This window comes from Danio aesculapii, chromosome 6, assembly GCF_903798145.1.
Source record: "Danio aesculapii chromosome 6, fDanAes4.1, whole genome shotgun sequence".
Taxonomy (NCBI): domain Eukaryota; kingdom Metazoa; phylum Chordata; class Actinopteri; order Cypriniformes; family Danionidae; genus Danio; species Danio aesculapii.
In genome coordinates this window covers 3,682,594-3,704,121 of record NC_079440.1, presented here as the reverse complement: position 1 = coordinate 3,704,121, position 21,528 = coordinate 3,682,594, and the positions used below count along the sequence as shown (strand labels likewise).

Here is a 21,528-nt window from a genome sequence, read left to right as displayed (position 1 = left end):
ACTGAAGTATGAGGCGACGTGAAAAAAAAACATTGATCCATTTAGGCAGAAGACAGAATAATCCACTGTTGTCCAATAGCTTTTCTAGATAATCTAACTAACTTAGTTAACCTATTATTATTTTATTTTGGGGGGATTTTTTAAAGTCAATATTATTAGCTTATTTAAGAAATTATTATTATTATTATTATTATTTCATATTGGGGGGATATAAGTCAATATTATTATAATAAGTCAATATTATTAGCTTCTTTAAGAAATAATAATAATTATTATTATTCTTTCATATTGGGGGGGATATAAGTCAATATTATTATTATATTATTATAAGTCAATATTATTAGCTCCTTTAAGAAATTATTATTATTACTATTATTATTTTTATTTTTATTTTTTAATTTAAGTCAATATCATTTGCCCTTTAAGAAATTATTATTATTTTATTTTGGGGGATTTTTAAAGTCAATATTATTAGCTCCTTTAAGAAATTATTATTATTTTAGTTTTGGGGGATTTTTTAAGTCAATATTTTTAGCTCCTTTAAGAAATTATTATTATATTTTATTTTATTTGTTTTTTTAAGTCAATATTATAAGCCCCTATCTTGTTTTCTCCTTTAAGGTTATTGCACACTGAATCTGAAAATCTCGTCTGTAATTTTCACACGTTAAAAAATAAATTCGACCTCAGGTTGTGTGAATCATATTGACACAATCTACATTGTATAAGCGCTATACAAATAAAGGTGAATTGAACACACTGCCTCCGAAACTTTCGTTCGTCATAAAAAATCTAACTGGGTTCGATTTATTTATTTATTTAATTTTTTTCCCGCTTTCCTCATCTAAAGAAAGCAATTTGAGAGGAGTTTTGACAGTTCAGAGCCACCGCTCAAGCTAAAAAGCTAAATACAGAATGCCGTCATTTGAGCAGATAACTTTGACAACCAGTGCATAAAATAAAGACAGAATGTGGCGGACAGCTGAGAACCCCTATATGCTGAATTCAGTGACTAGTGCACCTCTCCCTACTCCGACTTGGTGTGTGTGTGTCTCCATACCTTTAACGTACTACCCATAGACATTATAATGGAAACCATGGTCTGCTTTCGGTCTGTTGCTTCGATACGTCAACGCGGCCGCCATCTTTTATAATGTCATGTAATACGCCAGTCTCTGTTCAGGATTTGTTTACCTACGTGAATGTGTGAAGTATCCACTGTATCAATTCCACTGATTTCCTGAAATAAACTTTGGGATAATCCAGCGCAGCTCTATGATAATGAGCTGAACTCTCTTTCCTCTCTATTGGATGAACACAATATGCAGCCTATTCCTCTTTCTGTTTCTACTTTGGAGAAGAGAGGAGAACGTATCACTGCTTAAACTGACTCTGAAATGTTTTAAGTTTTCTCGTGATGGATTGATTAATACGCATTGTGCAACGTTTGTTTACGTGACGAATGTTTCGCACATGATTACGAACGCATACGAACATTTCGGATTTGAGTGTGCAAAGACCTTTAACATCACTTGGACAATAAAGAGCTGATAAATGTCTTCAGCTGAGCAATTTTAGTTCTTCATTTCGACTAAAATTGGCTGAAATTGTGAGTTTGTATCCCCTTTAATCTTCATTCATTGTCTTTTCTTTTTTCAGGAAGTGCTTGATGGAAGTAGAGTTCAGACGAGCGTCTCTGTAAGTCTTAATCTATTAGAGGAGCCCCAGGAAAAAGAGGGAAAATGCAAACATCCCAAAAACAAGAGTTAATAAAAGCACAAGTCATTCATCAGAAAACAAACAGCTTTTATAACAAGACACTTTTTCTTTGTTAAAGAAATGAGCCCAAAACTCGCTGTGCCCATTCAGGGAGTTTTAATAATAAAACGTCATTCAGGAGAATTGAATTCTGCTTAGATGAAAAAAAAGAGAGTAGAGACATACATGAGGTCAAAGGTCAACCCTGGAGTAATCATTGACTTGATAAAGCGCTTCAGGAAGAAATGGTGTGTTTTACAGGGTAATGTAGCGTGTTTTCTCTTTTGATATTGAAAAAATCCTTCATTCTTGACTGTTTTCTACACTACACTGATCTGAGAGCAGTATTCACAGCCACTTCTGCTTCCTTTACAATGTGAATGTAGAGTAAAGGGAATGATTTGATGATGTTGATTTTTAAACCGTTTATATTTAGTCATTTACAGCTCTGTGATGTTAATTAACATCATAGTGTGTGTGTGTGTGTGTGTACAGAGTTGAAGGCAAAAATGTTTAGCCCTCCTGTGAAATGTTTTCAAATATTTTATTTTTTCACAACACATTTCTAAACATAATAGTTTCACTGATTAGATTTCTTTTGTCTTTGCCGTTATGACAGGACGTCATATTTGTCTGGTTATTTTGAAAGATACTAGTGTTCAGCTTAAACATCATTTTCCCAACGTGTATAATAATATTGACCTTAAAAAAGTCCCCCCAAAACAAAATAATAATAACAGGCTAATAAAATCGACCCCCAAAATAAAATAATAATAACAGGCTAATAAAATTGACCCCCAAAATAAAATAATAATAACAGGCTAATAAAATCGACCCCCAAAATAAAATAATAATAACAGGCTAATAAAATTGACCCCCAAAATAAAATAATAATAACAGGCTAATAAACTTAACCCCCAAAAATAAAATAATAATAACAGGCTAATAAAATTGACCCCAAAATTATAATAATAATAATAACAGGCTAATAAACTTGACCCCAAAAATAAAATAATAATAACAGGCTAATAAACTTAACCCCCAAAATAAAATAATAATAACAGGCTAATAAAATCGACCCCCAAAATAAAATAATAATAACAGGCTAATAAAATTTACCCCCAAAACAAAATAATAATAACAGGCTAATAAAATTGACCCCCAAAATAAAATAATAATAACAGGCTAATAAAATTGACCCCCAAAATAAAATAATAATAACAGGCTAATAAACTTGACCCTAAAAATAAAATAATAATAACAGGCTAATAAACTTGACCCCAAAAATAAAATAATAATAACAGGCTAATAAAATTGACCCCAAAATTATAATAATAATAATAACAGGCTAATAAACTTGACCCCAAAAATAAAATAATAATAACAGGCTAATAAACTTAACCCCCAAAATAAAATAATAATAACAGGCTAATAAAATCGACCCCCAAAATAAAATAATAATAACAGGCTAATAAAATTTACCCCCAAAACAAAATAATAATAACAGGCTAATAAAATTTACCCCCAAAATAAAATAATAATAACAGGCTAATAAAATTTACCCCCAAAATAAAATAATAATAACAGGCTAATAAAATTTACCCCCAAAATAAAATAATAATAACAGGCTAATAAAATCGACCCCCAAAATAAAATAATAATAACAGGCTAATAAAATCGACCCCCAAAATAAAATAATAATAACAGGCTAATAAAATCGACCCCCAAAATAAAATAATAATAACAGGCTAATAAAATCGACCCCCAAAATAAAATAATAATAATAATTTCTTAAAGGGGCTAATAATATTGACCTTTAAAAAAAAGTCCCCTCAAAACAAAATAATAACAGGCTAATAAAATTGACCAAAAAAATAAAATAATAATAATAATAATAATTATTATTATTATAAATATTAAAGGGGCTAATAATATTGACCTTAAAAAAAGTCCCCCAAAATAAAATATTAATAACAGGCTAATAAAATTGACCCCAAAAATAAAATAATAATTTCTTTAAAGGGGCTTATAATACTGACCTTAAAAATCCTCTCAAAATAATCAAATAAAATAAGAATAATTTCTTAAAGGGGCTAATAATATTGACCATAAAAGTTCCCCAAAATAATATAATAATAATTATTATTATAAAAACGGCATCACGGTGGCTCAGTGGTTAGCACTGTCGGCTCACAGCAAGAAGGTCACTGGTTCGAGTCCCAGCTGGGTCAGTTGGCATTTCTGTGTGGAGTTTGCATGTTCTCCCCATGTTGGTGTGGGTTTCCTCCGGGTGCTCCGGTTTCCCCCACAGTCCAAACACATGCACTATAGGGGAATTGAATAAGCTAAATTGGCCGTAGTGTGTGAGTGTGTATGGGTGTGTACCAGTGTTGGGGTGTTGCTGGAAGGGCATCCGCTGTGTAAAACATATGCTGGATGTGGCGACCCCTGATTAATAAAGGGACTAAGCCGAAAAGAAAATGAATGAATGAATGAATAATAATAATAATAATAAAAATCCACCCTAAAATAAAATAATAATAATAATTTATTAAAGGGGCTAATAATATTGACTTTAAAGAGATCTCTTTTTTTTTTAATGGCAAAGAAAAAGAAATCAAACTGTGTCTAGAATAAATAAATAATGGGACATTTAAATGCTATTGTTTTAAATTGAAATTTCATTGAAGGGCTAAAAGTCTTCCTCTTTAACTGCGTATAATCATAGATCAATTATTCATTTCTTCTTGATTTTCTTGATTGTTTCGGGCCGCACAGACTCGTGTTTTATTCCTGATTTCACTTCTTCTATATGCTTTTAAAATGTCGCTGATTTTATTTGATTCAAACACATTCACCAGCCTTTATTAAATTGCTAACAGCTTTTATTTATAACCGCTATAGTGAAGAACAGCGACACAAACTGTCAGCAGTGCATTATGGGTAATCTGTCTCTTCGTTTCAGGTGCTTCCACAATTAGCAGCTAATGTCATTTGACCAAAATGTATCATGGGGTCCAAAAATGAAGATGTTAAGAAGTTAGACCTTTATTATGAAGGGTTATAGTTTGTTATTAATAATTTGAGAGTTGTTTTTTTCCCGCTAAACTGAATATGAGAAGCATCAGACGACGCGCACTTTTGTTGTTTTTATCGTAGCTGGTCTCGCTACACAACAGATCATTCCGTCATGTTATGGTATTATATGTTCTGTCATGTTATTATATTCATTTTTGTGTAAATACACCTGAACTGTTTTCTAATTCTGTCTTTACAAAGAGGTTTTATTCAAGGCACAACTAAATAAATTTTATTCCGTTTATCAGTTGCTGTTTTTGTGCTTTGTGGTTTCATTTAAGCAATTTTTTGCCCCTTTTTGTGACATTTTTAAGTGAGTTTTAATTTTAAGCTTTTCTTGGTAACACTTTACAATGAGGTTTTATGACTTAAAGGGCACCTATGGTGAAAAATCTACTTTTCAAGCTGTTTGGACAGACATATGTGCATGTATGGTGTATAGACCGTCATATTAGGGTGATATAAACACACCCAGTGCTTTTATTTCAATTTAACAACATAAAAAACGGTGGACCAATTGGAGCGGTTTTCAAATCGACCGCAACTTTACGTAGGAGAGCGGTCCCCCCGCCCACCAATATTGATTGACAGGCGCGTCATCATATCCTCAGTTTGTTGATTCACGTCCGCCATTTTCAGCGTGAGTCGAAGCGATATCACTAAAGGAACACGCTAGCTCTATTTTTAGATTCAAGGCTCATTGGGCTCAACACAAGATCAATATTCTCCACATTATCGCTCTAATCGGAATAATTGGTTGTATCTTTAGGTAGGTTTGCAAACATGTGTACTTCTCATTGAGTCTACCTTATACTTCAGCCGTTTGCATTTCACACGATCACAGAAGCTCCCTGTGATCTTAACTAGGCGCTGCTGTACCTGACGCTGTGCCATGCGTTTTAGAATTCTAAACATCGGTTTCTATCAGGGTACACACAAAGGCGCGACGATTCGGGACACTTCATGTTTCTGCCGCGCCACAGAGAGTGTCTGGTGTGCCGTGTCGCGGCTTCGAGCGACGCATACCATGCCTCAGTCAAAGTTAATTCAGTGTGGCCAACCGTCGCCATTTTGTTCGCACGTCATCGCACCCACGGCGGGATACCAAACAAGGGCAAAGAGGCGGAGAGTGAGCGGAGCTACAGACACCTGCTGGCACTTTGCTTAGACCTGGCAGACAGACTTTACTTTGGGAGAAACGCTTAATACTTCATTACCTGCGACTCGTTTGTGTTCTGACCACATGTGCTTGGCTGTACACTATATCAATCAAGTGTTTAGACTTTCAAAAACACTGTTGTAATACATTAAGCCACTAAACATTGTTCTTATGACGTTTTTCTACAGGAAAATTACTTCCAAACACTTCAGATATAGTGTGTATTAGTAAATGCAGGACTATTGATGAACTCCAGCATAACACTGTATGACAACGCTTCAGATGACTGTTCTAGACCCTACAGCTAATCAATCTGTCAGATTCTGGAGTGCTTTACGGGTCTAAAGAAAAATATTAATGATAAATGATCTTAAATAAAACACACACATTTATAGAGATGGTGTATAAGTATATAACTTTACTCACCTGGGAAACGAGGCCACATGAATGGTTTGTGAGCACAATTAAGTGCACACAGCATCCCATATCATCTGATAATTGTAAGAAATAAGTCTAAAATGCAGCTGACTGTGTAAAGCCACATAAAACAGAACAAAAATACGATGAATATGCCGAGATCAGTGGCTAATCTGCCGGATTCAGCTGAGGTGAAGTGACGGCGACCAGCGAGACCTAGCTGTCACTCAAGTGGCCACGCCCTTAATTATGCAAACTTAATATAACCTAATATAAAGGAAATGGATGAGTTATAAAAAAATTCACCCCCTCACAGTTGTCATGGAGGGTAATATTAGCTATATGAACCAAAATCGTTCTTTGTACCAGGCTGTAAACACCTTTTTTTCTGCTGTAAAGTTGGCCAATTGCAATTTGCTCTATTATGGAGCCAAATAAAGTGAATCTAGTTGCATTGTAAACATTAAATACAAGTTAAAAAGATCTTACTTTTTATTTCACATATTAAGGTTTTAGTTATGATACTCTCAAAATAATTATGCAGAAATCCGCAGATTTAGCAAAAACCATCCGCAGATTGGCCCTAGTCATTACATACTAAAATGTTGAACTAGTCAAAATCTGTCAAGCAAATTTCATAACATTTAATCTTTTCCTTTTCCTGAAAATGTCTGCTAAATTGAACAGTTTGATCAATGATTTACAGACCTGTGTGTGCTGTCGGTTCAGTTCCAATATGTACTGTAGTATTGTCTACATTTGTTCACAGCTCTACTCAAATGAAGTGTATGTATGTTGTAAATAAGGGTGTGTTTATTCTGTTGCACAATGCTGTGAATAAATTAGAATTGTACAGAGCAAATGCAGTAAACATGTGAAACATACATATTCAGTGTCTTGTACTCAGACACCTCACTAAATGCAGTGATGTCTAACTTTACTGTAGTCTTCAAAGGGCTGTGCTAATAGTATACAGTGCTGTCTTGAGCACTTTCAGGACGTCATCAAAATCAGACTGTTTTGTATTGGAAAAAATGTAGAGAGTAAACTGACATGATGAAAACATGATGAAGCCGTTTGACTGTCTTGTTCATAAACAATAGTGTCAGGACTTTTCATCTTGATCACACTGATACTTGACATCAATACTTGCTCTTGAGGAATGAGCTCTCCATTTTGAGCAAGTGACACAAGGGTTATCAATTTGGTTTTGCAGTTTGTACTAATTCTTTAGAGAATTGCATGAACTGTTGAGCAAATGTAAATAGTGTGAGAAATGCACCAGAGCAATGAGAAAAACTAACTAATGAAACCTTATTGTAAAGAGTGACCCTTTTTAGGAAAAACAACAGCATGTATATCTTTTTACAAAATAAAAGTCTTTTATTGATTTATAGCCATTTTATGGTCAATTTTAAGAGAGCTTGATTTTATTATTTGGAAAAGAACATTTGGCAAATTCTCTATATCTCTCCTGTCATCAATACTTGCTCTCTCCTTGCTCTCCACTCTCCATTTTGAGCAAGTGACACAAGGGTTATCAATTTGGTTTTGCAGTTTGTACCAATTCTTTAGAGCAGGGGTGTCCAAACTCGGTCCTGGAGGGCCGGTGTCCTGCAGATTTTAGCTCCAACTTGCCTCAACACACCTGCACGGATGTTTCTAGAAAGCCTAGTAAGTGCTTGATTAGCTAGCCCAGGTGTGTCTGATTGGGGTTGGAACTAAACTTTGCAGGACACCGGCCCTCCAGGACCGAGCTTGGACATGCCTGCTTTAGAGAAATGGATGAACTGTTGTGCAAATGTAAATAATGTGAGAAATGCACCAGAGTGACTGAGAAAAACTGAAACTAATGAAACCTTATAGTAAAGAGTGACCCTTTTTAGGGAAAACAACAGCATGTATATCTTTTTACAAAATAAAAGTCTTTGCATGATATTTTATTAATTTAAAGCCATTTTATAATGTCAATTTTAAGAGAGATTAATTTTATTATTTGGAAAAGAACATTTGGCAAATTCTCTACATCTCTCCTGTCATATGGAAAAGAAAGAAAACAGTCATTTGAACCATGTTTGGGCAGCCTTTACATTATCGTTTTTAGATTTAATATTTTTGGTCAGTTTTAGCTTGTTCTTCTGATGTGCGGTTTCTAATCCATTTATCAGTGTATCTGTTTTGGGGTAAACTGAGCCAGAGCGATAATGCCACTATTTATGTCAACTTTATCCAAGAGTAAGACCGCTATCTGTCTATATAGCTTTATTTAGCACGCATGATGTTTCAGAACGAGTTTAGGTCATGGAAAAACAGTAACGTGCTGGCATTGTGTTAATTAACCCTCTAGTATGTCTCTTTGTATGGCAGACATTATTTCACACCTTAATTGTGCACAAAAGTCTGTGATTTATTATTAATTTTTTCAACAAGTCATATCACTGCATTTAAAAACATTTTATTGTGTTCGGCGCCTGCGGTGTAGTGGTTAGTGTATCAACACATGCGCTCTGGTGCTCGCCATGACCCGAGTTTGATTCTCGCCCTGTAGTCCTGTGCCGATCTCTGCTCTCCACACTTTCCTGTCAATACTCTCTACTGTCCTATCAATTAAGGATGAAAACTAATAAAAGAGGAGTAATAATTTGTAATAATTTTCATAAAGATAAAAATTAATTGTATACATTTTTACCAATAAAATACCAAAAGAATCATTTTCATTTATTTTAGTATTCTCCATTTATTTCCTATGGGACAAAGTATTGAGTTAAGAGGACTTCACTTTGTTGAATAAACAAGTGGTAAACTTATAAAAAAAAGCCACGTTTTGAACCGTTCACATAATAGAAACGATTTAATAATAATAATAATGCCACCCAGTACAGGGGAACACTCACACACACACACACACAGGTCAATCTAGTTCATCCAATTCACCTATAGCGCATGTGTTTGGACTGGTGGGGAAAACCCACGCCAACACGGGGAGAACATGCAAACACACAGAAATGCCAACTGGCTAATGACGGTGCTAACCACTGCGCCACCGTGCTGCCCAGTTTGAGAAAATGTTTAATTATATATATATAAATAAATTCTATATATTATAAATAAATTCAAATTACTATGTAACAATTGTTTTGTATAGTTTTGTTTCTATATGTGGGTGTCTCACATATACATAATAAATATTTATAACACACAAACATATATTGTCAAAACAAGCATTTATTTTGGATGCGATTAATCGTGATTAATCTTTGCCCAAATAATAACTCGACTTCTAGTTGATCATTTCGAAAAGTGGCAGAAGGTGGATTTTTCTACTGAATCATCTGTTAAACTGTATCCTGATCATCACCAATACTGCAGAAGACCTACTCGAACCCGCATGGAGCCAAGATTCTCATAGTAATCAGTCAAGTTTGGTGAAGGAGAAATCATGGTTTGGGGTTACATTCAGTATGGGGGTGTGTGAGAGATCTGCAGAGTTTATGGCAACATCAACAGCCTGAGGTATCAAGACATGTGTGCTGCCCATTACATTACAAACCACAGGAGAGGGCAAATTCTCCAGCAGGATAGAGCCCCTTCTCATACTTCAGCTTCAACATCAAAGCTCCTGAAAGCAAAGAAGGTCAAGGTGCTCCAGGATTGGCCAGCCCAGTCACCAGACATAAACATTATTAAGCATGTCTGGGGTAAGATGATGGAGGAGGCATTGACGATGAAAGAAAGGATCTTAATGAACTCTGGGAGTCCTGCAAGAAGGCTTTCTTTGCCATTCCAGATGACTTTATTAATCAGTGATTTGAGTCATTGCAGAGATGTATGGATGCAGTCCTCCAAGCTCATGATGGAGTCAGACACAATATTCATTCTGTTTCCACTGCAGCATGACCACATATTCTATACTGGACATTATTGAAGGTTCAGTGACAAGACTTTTGTCTAAGCAAAGTCAGACCTTACTGTCCTAATGAAATCATTCAAAATAAAGCCATGATCATATTTTATTGTGGTAAAATAAGCATATCTAGAGGCCTTTGCCTTTCATATGAGCCACTTCTGATACCAAATGATCAGCTAGAAGTCAAGTTATTAGTCAAGATAGGCAACAAGACTGTCAGGTTTTTTCTGTAGGATGCATATCAAAACATGACAGAAAATGTCATCACCATACTATACAATATACATTAATTAATAATGATTTTTTTATTTATTCACCGTCGCAATTTATTGAACCATGCTCGAGTAACAACTCATTTCCAAGGAGCTGAACTGCATAATTACACAGCTTATAATAAACATCTGAACACGTCGAACATCACGCGTGACAACAAAACTACAGGCTTGTCACTCGTTCTTCAAGAGCAAATAAACTCAAACATGACGAATGTAGGAAAAAATCGGTGTTTATTACCATTTAATAATTACCCACATACATGATTGGAAACAGAAATTCCTGAAAAGTCTCTCCAATGCAGATCTGGGAAACACACTGGGATTATGCAGGTAGTCTGTGAGGTAAAAAAAGGAGCGTTTGCACGGACAGAAACCGGATTACTTGTCATATTTCACCCAGACGTTGGACGTTCCCATTACACCAAGTGGAAGAAAAAGGAGTCATTCAATGGGGTCCAAATAATGAAGCTATAAATATATGTACAAACTCTGAATTCAACAACAGAAATAAGAGGAAAGCTCAGATTGTACATTCTCAGTGTTGTGACTCGATCAGATCCAGTGTTGTTGTGACACATTTCACATATTCTGCCTTGCTAGTTTGTCGTTTTAAGATTTAAATAATATAAAATAGCACGAAAACCATCTTCAAACCTCATTAAATCTCTTTATTTGGCTTCGGATAAGCATTTAAGGTGACTCTGAATTGCTGCAAATGGACGTAAGAGACGATAACAGTACTTACTCGGATTGTCAAACATTTGAGAGACCGGGAGATCAACTAAAATCAAAGATACCACAGAGGAAACCCAGTACAGCTGCTTCAGTTCCTAATGTTAAAAGCGCTATACAAACCCTGAATTAAATGGAGTCATTAACAAACAAACCACAGGACAGGTGAAATAAAATACAGCTAGCTACGACCACACAATAGTCTACTCGATCAAACGGGATTAAAAAATAAAGAAACTTTATGTACATCTTGCATATTCCACACAGAAGCGGAGCGGGGCAGAAGGCCAGTAGTTTTAGTATCCATAAATACAGTGTTATAGGGGGAAAATCTGCCGCTTCCAGCTTTTCAAGTCAAGTTTACATGTTCAAGTCTTTCTTTTCATTACACACTCGAAGTCTCAGCAGAACGAGATCACTTCCTGGAGATTTTAATGTGCATTTGAGGAACAGTCCATGCAAAGCTGTCATCCAAACCGCTATGATTTACATTCTTCAGCTGGAATCGGGAGTGTTTTGATGCTGTTTTAAGGTGTTTTTTGGTCATTTGTTTTGCTTAGTGGTTTTTCGTGGAAAAGAGCAGTGTGAACATTCTTCACAGTCTTTCCTTTTGTCATTTTTTGTCGCTTTTTTGTCATTTTTGGAGCTTGATTTTTTTTATGAAAAAGAGCAGTGTGCACATTCTTCAAAATATCTTCTTTTGTGTTTTAAGCCATTTTAGGTGTTTTTTTTTAATTTGTTTAGCTTGGTTGTTTTCATGGAAAAATAGCAGTGTACACATTCTTCCCAGTATCTCCTTATATATATATATAATATCAGCGTGCACATTTTTCTAAATATCTCTTTTTGTGTCATTTGTTTAACTGTTGTTTTCATGGAAAAATAGCAGTGTGCACATTCAGTATCCCTTTGTGCTTTTATTTTTAGGCAATTTTTAAAATCCTTTTTGGAGTTTGATTTGGTTTTTATTTTGGGGGAAAAAAGAGCAGTGTGCACATTCTTCAAAATATCTGCTTTTATGTTTCATGCAATTTTAGGTGTTTTTCGGAGTGTCATTTATTGTAGTGTAATTTTTTAAATGGAGAAGAGCAGGGTGCACATTCTTCACAGCATCTTCTTTTGTGTTTTTATGACTTTTACGCAATTTATCAGCATTTTTGGAGCTTCATTAGTTTTTGATGGAAAAGAGCAGTGTGCACATTCTTCACAGCATCTCCTTTTGTGTTTTTATGTGAATTTTAGCCATTTTTTGTAATTTTAAGAGCTTGACTTTTTGTATGGAAAAGAGAAGTGTGTCCATTCGTTACAATATCTCCTTTTGTCTTTTATACGATTTTTTGACAAATTTTCTGCATTTTTGGAGCTTCATTTGTTTTTGATAAAAAACTGCATAGTGCACATTCTTTAAAATATCTCCTTTAGCATTTTATGCCATTTTAGGCAATTTTTAAGCTTGATGTTTTATTTGTAAAGACATGTCATGTATAGGCAATTTGTGTAGCATGATTTTATATAGAAAAGAGCAGTGTGCACATTCACAATATCTCCTTTGTGTTTTATACGATTTTTTTACAATTTTTCAGCATTTTTTGGAGCTAAATCATATCATTTGTTTTTGATGGAAAACAGTGCACACTTTAAAATATCTCCTTTTGCATTTTATGCCGTTTTTAGGCAATTTGTGTAGCTTGATTTTAATATGGGAAAGAGCAGTGTGCACATTCTTCAAATGATCTTCTTTTGTGTTTTATGCCATTTTTAGGTGGTTTTTTGTCATTTCTTCAGCTTGATTTTATGATATGGAAAAGAGCAGTGTGCACATTCTTCACAATTTCTCCTTTTGTGTTTTATGCTTTTCAGTTTTGCCACTTTTTTTGTGATTTTTCAAAAGTTTTCTGTATATTTTTTTACCCGAGAAAAATTTGTTGTGATTTTTTTTTTCTTTTTTGATACTGGACTTTATTAAACACGAAAAGAGCAGCATCAACATTCTTCACACTCTCATTTTTTTGAGTTGCATGAAATATAACTCCAAACGGTTTGGAATGACGCTTAAATAAATGATTATCTGTGACGTTTGCATGAATTATTCCTTAAACAAGAGCTTAATAAAACAGTCTCCGAACTCCTCAGCAAATTAAATGTGCGTTATCATCAGTGTCATCATGGTAGTGTCATTCAATGCTACAGCAACAAACAGGTTAAGCTATGAGAAACAAACGGCTGTACTTTACCCACCGCTTCTGCCTGGGTTTTAGCTATCAGTGACCCGTTTCACATCTTCCTCACCAACGTTAAAAACACGGTCAAGATGCCAACACTTTAGCTTAGGATTCAGAAATTAAAAAAGGGTTTGCTATTTACATTTCCATACTTTTAAAAAATAGACTATGTACAGTAGCTTTATTCGCCCGTGGAGGAGGAGGAAATCTAACGGCGATAAAAAAATAAGGACAATATGAAGGATCTACAAGCTAAAATAAATAGATTTCTCCGTACCGTTCAGTAGTAAGAATAAATGTGTGTGTGTGTGTGTGTGTGTGCCAGTGAGTGAATCCAAAATCAAGATGGCTATAATCCACATCACACTCAACCTCTGGAATAAAGTGCAAATAAGGTTGCTTTGCTAACAGCTTATGAAAACACTGGCTAATGAAGGGAAATGCGCCCGTTCTCACCTCCAAACTGGACTTCAGATCGAACTAAAGGGATCGTTCAGACAAATATTCTGTCATTAATTACTCAGACTCGTGTCATTATGAACACGTAAGACTTTCGTTAATGTTTGAATACTAATGAAGATAGTTTAGATGGTATTCTGGAGCTCTCTTATCCTCTATAGACAGCAAGGGTCTGTTTGAGTCCAGAATTGAGCCAAAAACATCCTTGAAAAGTGTCTTCAGTGGTTCAACCGTAATTTATGAGGCACTTTTAGAATACTTTTGTGTGCAAAAATAACATGACGTTATTCAACAATATCTTCTCTTCAGCATTTCTAGAGGATTTGTTGCCAATTGTTGCCTTCTCTGGCCCTTTTTGCAAGTTATTTCTTTATTTTTGTGGCTGGAAAAGAACAGCATGCACATTCTTCTAAATATCTCCTTTTGGTCATTTTTTTTTATGATATTTTGTATAACTTTTGGCCATTGTATTGTCCTTTTAGATGATTATGTTGTATTTTTAGGAGAGGTTTTGTCATTCAAAAATTTTACTTTGTTTTGCGCGCGTTGATGGCATAATCGCTTCATAAATATATTGATGAACCACTGAAGACACTTGACATTTGGCTTGAATGTTTTAGGACCCCTGCTCACTATTGAGGATAAGAGTGAGCTCCGGCATATAAACTAAAATATATTGTACATATTTTTCATTCTGAAGGTAAATTAAAGTCTCACGAGTTTGAAATGACATGCAAAAGTTTAGGTGAACTAACCCTTTAAAGAGATGAAAATTCGGTCATCGTTTACTCAGACTTTACTTGTTTCAAACCTTTCTACGGTTTCTTTCTACTGTTGAACACATAAACAGTATTTTTAAAAATACCGAAAACCTGTAACCATTGACTTCCACAGTATTTGTTTTTCCTAAAACGGAAGTCGATGGTTACAGATTTCCAACATTCTTAGAAATATCTTAATTTGTGTTTATCAGAAGAAAGAAACTGGAAGGTTTGAAACCACTTGAGGGAGAGTAAATAATGAGTAAAAGTCAATTTTTTGGCTGAACTAACTCTTTAAGGAGATCGTCACCTAGAAATTTTATTCTGTCATCATTTACTCACTTTACTCATTTCACACCTTTATGAGTTTCCTTCCTCTGTTTAACACTAAAGAAGATATTTCAAAGAATGCTGGAAATCTGTAACCATTGACATCCACAGTATTTCTTTTCTCCTAAGGAAGTCAATGGTTACAGGTTTCCAACATTCTTCGAAACCTCTTAATTCGAGTTCAACAGAAGAAAAACTCAGAAACATTTGAAACCACTTGGCGGTGAGTAAATAATGAGTAAAATGTTCATTTTTGGGTAAACTAACCCGTTAAAAAGATAGTTCACCTACAAATGTTAATTCTGTCATCAATTACTCACTCTTTACTCGTCTCAATCATTTATGAGTTTCTTTCTTCTGTTGAACACTAAAAAATAAATCATGAAAAATATTGAAAACCTGTAACCATTGACTTCCATTGTACTTTCCTACAATGCAAGTTATTGGTTACAGGTTTCCAACATTCTTCAAAACATCTACATTTGTGTTCAACAGAAGAAAGAAAATCAAAAATGTTTGAAACCACTCTAGGAAGAGTAAACAGAGTAAAAAGGTCATTTTGAGTGAACTAACCCTTTAAAGAGATAGTACACCTAGAAATTTTAATTCTGTCATCATTTACTTAAACTTATTTCAATCATTTTTGAGTTTCTTTCTTTTGTTTAACAGAAAAAATCTTTGTTTGGAAAAAAATCTAACCATTGACTTTCATAGTCTTTCTTTTACATATGGAAGTCAATGGTTACAGGTTTCCAACATTCTTCGAAACATCTTAATTTGTGTTCAACAGAAGAAACAGTTGAAAAAACTTATAGGAGAGTAAACCGTGAGTAAATGTTCATTTTTGGGTGAACTAACCCTTTAAGGAGATCGTCACCTAGAAATTTAAATTCTGTCATTTACTCACTTTACTCATTTCAAACCTTTATGAGTTTCCTTCCTCTGTTGAACACTAAAGAAGATATTTCAAAGAATGCTGGAAATCTGCAACCATTGACTTCCAGAGTATTTCTTTTCTCCTAAGGAAGTCAATGGTTACAGGTTTCCAACATTCTTTGAAACATCTTAATTTGTCTTCAACAGTAGAAACAGTTGAAAAAACTTATAGGAGAGTAAACCGTGAGTAAATGTTCATTTTTGTGTGAACTAACCCCTTTAAGCTTGACCGAGGCAAGTCTCCTAAACTGAATTAAAAGAGTTAAATATATGCAATCCTGGTTTTTAAAGACAACCTTTGGGGAAGTTGATTTGAGCACATAATTGTCTAGTGTGAATACAGAAACGGGCGCTAGTAGTGATCAGTTGTTTCTTCAGTCCGAGAGCGTGGATTATTAGACAGTAAAAGGGTCACAGAGGGTGTAGCGCGGGGTCAGTAGTTTTGGGGTGGGGTGAGGTAGGCCCCGTCACAACTCGCTGGACGGAAATACTTGTTAAACTGGCAGGAGAGTTTGGAGTGTAGCCTGTCTGAACACATTCTTGTTTCCTGGGTTGGCTCAGATTTTGAGATCTTCATCCACGCTGAGCTGTGAAAGGGTTTTCTTGATGCGCAGAGCCGTCAGACGCGCCGCGCCGTTCGCGTACCAGCACTCGCGCATGATCTTCCCCATCACACGCAGTGCCTGGACCGCAGAAACACTAGTTAGGTTTGTTATTTATTTACTTGTATGTATAGATGAAGAAAAATAATAAAACAACCGTGACAGTGTTGCTGCCATAAAGCTGGCGGTATGACGGTCATGTTAGGCGACAGTGTTTTGGTTACTCTCCTTACCTCGTAGCTCTGCCACCAGTTGGGGATGTTGGGTCGTAATCTCTGGTCACACACCACTTTCCTCATCTCCTCTATGGACGGATCTGACGGCACCAGGTCATAGTAGGGCAGCTGATATTCTTCATGAATACCTGAGAGAAATACAATCAGGGACGTTCATTAGCATGACACAATTAGCACTACTTTAACAGTGTTTTTAGATTAGATCAGCTCAGCATGAATGAGTTCACCCCTCACAGATCTCTCTTTTAAGTTAATGTTTTCGCTAGGATGCTTTACAATAATATATGTCTGTATATAGAGTTGAAATCAGAATTATTAGCCCCCCTGAATATTGTTTCCCTCAATTTCTGTTTAACTAAGATTTTTTCAACACATTTCTAAACATAATGGTTTAATAACTCATTTCTAATGACTGATTTATTTTATCTTTGCCATGATGACAGTAAATAATATGCTCCGATCAGTATTTTTGCAGCCGATACCAATGCCAGATTAGCGAGTACCGATCGAGTCATGAAATGTGATTATAGCCCGATACAGATCACCAGCCGATCAATCGGATCCCTAATAGGTAGTGTGGTGCAGTTATGTCAGATGTAGACAAAAAAATAAAAAGATTTGTTTCCAGCACCTCCAGCATTGCATCGGCGGGCGATTTCCCAGTACACCAGACCCAGAGCGTAGATATCAGCGCATTTAAAAGAGTCAAAGTGTCTCATGTTAATGCTCTCCTCCAGAACCTCCGGAGCCATGTATCTGAAACACACACAAACACACGAGGGATTACAGAAAACACACACCACTGATGTGTGTCAGTAGATTAAACATTCAGCTGAGCTCAGAAAGAGTAAAAATACTTTCCATCAGAGAGGTTTCTAAAGTAAGAATTAAAATTCATATAGCTGAATAAAAAATAAATACATTTCAAATATTTCCTAAATGCTTTTTAACTATGAGATTTCTCTCATCCCATTTAAATCATAATAGTTTTAATAACTCGTATCTAATAACTGATTTATTTTCTCTCTGTCATGATGACAGCACATAACATTTGACTAGATATTTTTCAAGACACTAGAATTAAGCTTACAGTGACATTTAAAGGCTTAACTAGGTTAATTCGGCAACTCATTAAACAACAGGCGTTTCTTCTGTAGTCAATCAAAAAACAATAATTTCTTAAATCTAATAATATTTACCTTAGCAATTTCTACATATTATATGAGACTTTTTCCAGAAGAAAATTCTAAATGGAAATACTGTGAAAAATGTCCTTGCTGTGATTAACAGCAGCTTTGAAAAATAATTACAATTTCACAGGATAAGTACAATAACTTTGTCTTCACTATGCACTTATCAAAGTAAAGTCCCTTATACTGTCAGTGTCTCATCTATGGACATATTTTAAACAATAATATTGTGATTTTTGGAATCAAAACTTATAATTATTATGAAATACAGTATCATATGTTTAATTCAGAAAATGTGAAGCAGAGCAGTGTTAACGGAGCATGTTTCTATGCACTCCTGATTGATATGTTAATCATTTATACCTCTTGGTGCCGACGCGCTGGTTTGGAGCGATATCGATGGTGTCAGTGATGGACTCGTGCCGTACTGCCAGGCCCAGGTCAGCGATGGCACACGTGCAGTTTTTCTTCACCAGTATGTTCTTGGATTTCAGGTCACGGTGAGCAATGCCAGGCTTACCTGCACAACCAAAACCAAACTCTAAATTCAAATGAAATCTAAAATGAAATCAATTAATCAATCAATCAATCAATCAATCAATCTATCTATCTATCTATCTATCTATCTATCTATCTATCTATCTATCTATCTATCTATCTATCTATCTATCTATCTATCTATCTATCTATCTATCTATCTATCTATCTATCTATCTATCTGTCTATCTATATGTCTATCTATCTATCTATCCACACACACATACATGTATACACATACATACATACATGCATATATACACATACATATACATACACATACATATACATACACATACATATACATATACATACATATACATATACATACATATATATATATATATATATATATATATATATATACAAACATATACACAAACATATAGGCAAGGCAAGGCAAGGCAAGTTTATTTATATAGCACATTTCATACACAGTGGCAATTCAAAGTGCTTTACATAAACAGGAATAAAAGAAACAATTATAAGAGAAATAAAAGCAAACATAAAAATGGTAAGAATAAAAATAAAATAAAAGCTGATAAAATGTGTTATAAAAGAATTAAAAAGAAGAGAAAAACATAGTAGTCGGACGTAGCACAGTGCTCATTCAGTAAAGGCACAGCTAAACAGATGTGTTTTCAGTCTTGATTTGAATGTGCCTAATGTTGGAGCACATCTGATCATTTCTGGAAGCTGATTCCAGCAACGAGGGGCGTAGTAGCTGAAAGCCGATTCACCCTGCTTTGACTGAACTCTTGGGATTTCTAATCTATTTGATCCTAAAGATCTGAGTGATCTGTTAGGTTTGTATTCAGTGAGCATATCTGTAATGTATTGAGGTCCTAGGCCATTTAGTGATTTATAGACCAGTAATAATACTTTAAAATCTATTCTAAATGTGACTGGGAGCCAGTGTAAAGACCTGAGGACAGGTGTGATGTGCTCTGATTTCCTGGTTCTGGTCAGAATTCTGGCCGCAGCGTTCTGGATGAGCTGCAACTGTCTGACTGTCTTTTTGGGAAGGCCAGTGAGGAGGCCATTACAGTAATCCACCCTGCTGCTGATAAAAGCATGAACAAGTTTCTCTAAGTCTTCACTGGAAACAAAGCATCTAATTCTTGCAATGTTTTTGAGATGATAGTATGCTGATTTACTAACTGCTTTGATATGACTATTGAAACTCAGATCTGACTCCAGAGTCACACCAAGATTCTTGACCTTATGTTTTGTTGTTTGACCCTTAGAGCCAAGGTACGCATTCACCTTGAGAACCTCATCTCTGTTCCCAAACGCAATGACTTCAGTTTTCTCTTTGTTTAACTGAAGAAAGTTTTGGCACATCCAATTGTTAATTTCATCAATGCATTGGCAGAGGGTGTCAATGGGGCTGTAGTCATTAGGCAGTAAGGCTAGGTAGATCTGAGTGTCATCAGCATAGCTGTGGTAGGATATTTGGTTCTTTCTCATTATTTGGCTCAGAGGGAGCATATAAAGGTTGAACAGGAGTGGTGCCAGAATCGAGCCTTGTGGGACTCCACATGTCATGGGTGTCCACCCTGACCTATGGTCACCTATACTGACATAGTAACCTCTTCCTTCAAGGTAAGATCTGAACCATTTGAGGACCGTCCCAGACAGCCCAACCCAGTTTTCCAGCCTATCCAGAAGTATGCTGTGATCGACAGTGTCAAATGCAGCACTGAGATCGAGCAGTACCAGCACTGTTAGTTTGCCTGAATCTGTATTTAGGCGGATGTCATTGATTATCTTTATAAGGGCGCTCTCTGTACTGTGATGTGGTCTGAAACCAGATTGATAATTGTCTAAACACCCCTTGAAGTTTAAGAACTTGTTAACCTGGTTAAAAACAACTTTTTCAATGATTTTGCCAATGAAAGGGAGATTTGAGATGGGCCTGTAATTGCTCAATTTAGTGTTATCCAGGTTGCTCTTCTTCAAGAGGGGTTTAACAACTGCAGTTTTAAGTGAGTTAGGAAAAATCCCTGAGAGAAGTGAAGCATTTACCACTTTTAGAAGATCCATTTCTAAGCAGGTCAACACCGTTTTAAAGAATGATGTGGGGAGCGTGTCGAGACTGCAGGTTGATGTTTTCATAATTTGCACGATCTCTTCTAAGATTTTGCCATTAATTGCCATGAAATCGGACATAATGTCTGATTTCTTAAGTTGTGGTTGAGCTAGTCTGACGTCGACACAACTTGGCTGATTGGATGAGCTGATTGCCTTTCTGATATTATTGATCTTGTCAGTAAAGAAATGAGCAAACTCATTACATTTGCTTTCAGAGAGTAGCTCACTGGGAATCCGACTGGGGGGGGTTGTGAGTTTCTCTATCGTTGCAAAGAGTTTACGAGCATTGTTTACGTTGCTGTTTATAAGGCTTGAAAAGAAAGTCTGCCTAGCAGTTTTTAGTTCCATATTAAAAGCACGAAGACTGTCTTTATAGATATTATAATGGACTACTAGTTTCGTCTTTCTCCACATACGCTCAGCTTTTCTGCACTGTCTTTTCGTCATTTTTAATTTTGGGGACTTCGTCCAAGATCCCCTTTGGCTGCTAGTTATATTCTTGGCTTTAACAGGAGCAATGTCATCTATGACATTCTTAACTTTAGAATTAAACAAATCAAGGAGAGAATCAACAGAGTCTGCAGATATACTTGGTGCTAGCGATATGGCCTTCATAAACTGCTCATTAGTGTTCTCATTTATGCATCTCTTTCTGACAGAGACAGATCTGTCTTTAATAGCTGGAGTGATCAATATATCAAAGAAAATACAGAAATGATCAGATAGTGCAACATCCTTAACAACAGTTGATGAAATGTGTAAACCCTTAGTTATAAGTAGATCAAGAGTGTGTCCACGATTGTGTGTGGGTCCTTGAACATGCTGAGTCAGATCA

The 21,528-nt window shown here is 35.4% G+C and overlaps 2 protein-coding genes across 2 annotated transcripts in view; one reads left to right on the top strand and one right to left on the bottom strand.

Moving 5' to 3' along the window:
* The window catches only part of prkag1 (protein kinase, AMP-activated, gamma 1 non-catalytic subunit), a 19,009-nt gene extending 13,923 nt beyond the window's left edge, over window positions 1–5,086 (top strand). The window contains exon 13 of the mRNA XM_056459351.1: window positions 1,660–5,086. Coding sequence (XP_056315326.1) covers window positions 1,660–1,670 — 11 coding nt within the window. The 3' untranslated portion in view covers window positions 1,671–5,086. The remainder of the gene's footprint in view (window positions 1–1,659) is intronic.
* Window positions 5,087–10,808: 5,722 nt separating this feature from the next.
* Window positions 10,809–21,528, bottom strand: part of acvr1bb (activin A receptor type 1Bb) — a 37,548-nt gene continuing 26,828 nt past the window's right edge. The window contains exons 6-9 of the mRNA XM_056459349.1: window positions 18,426–18,582; window positions 17,504–17,628; window positions 16,870–17,000; window positions 10,809–16,717 (exon numbers count right to left, since the gene is read on the bottom strand). Of these exons, the coding sequence (XP_056315324.1) occupies window positions 16,592–16,717; window positions 16,870–17,000; window positions 17,504–17,628; window positions 18,426–18,582 (539 nt within the window). The 3' untranslated portion in view covers window positions 10,809–16,591. The remainder of the gene's footprint in view (window positions 16,718–16,869; window positions 17,001–17,503; window positions 17,629–18,425; window positions 18,583–21,528) is intronic.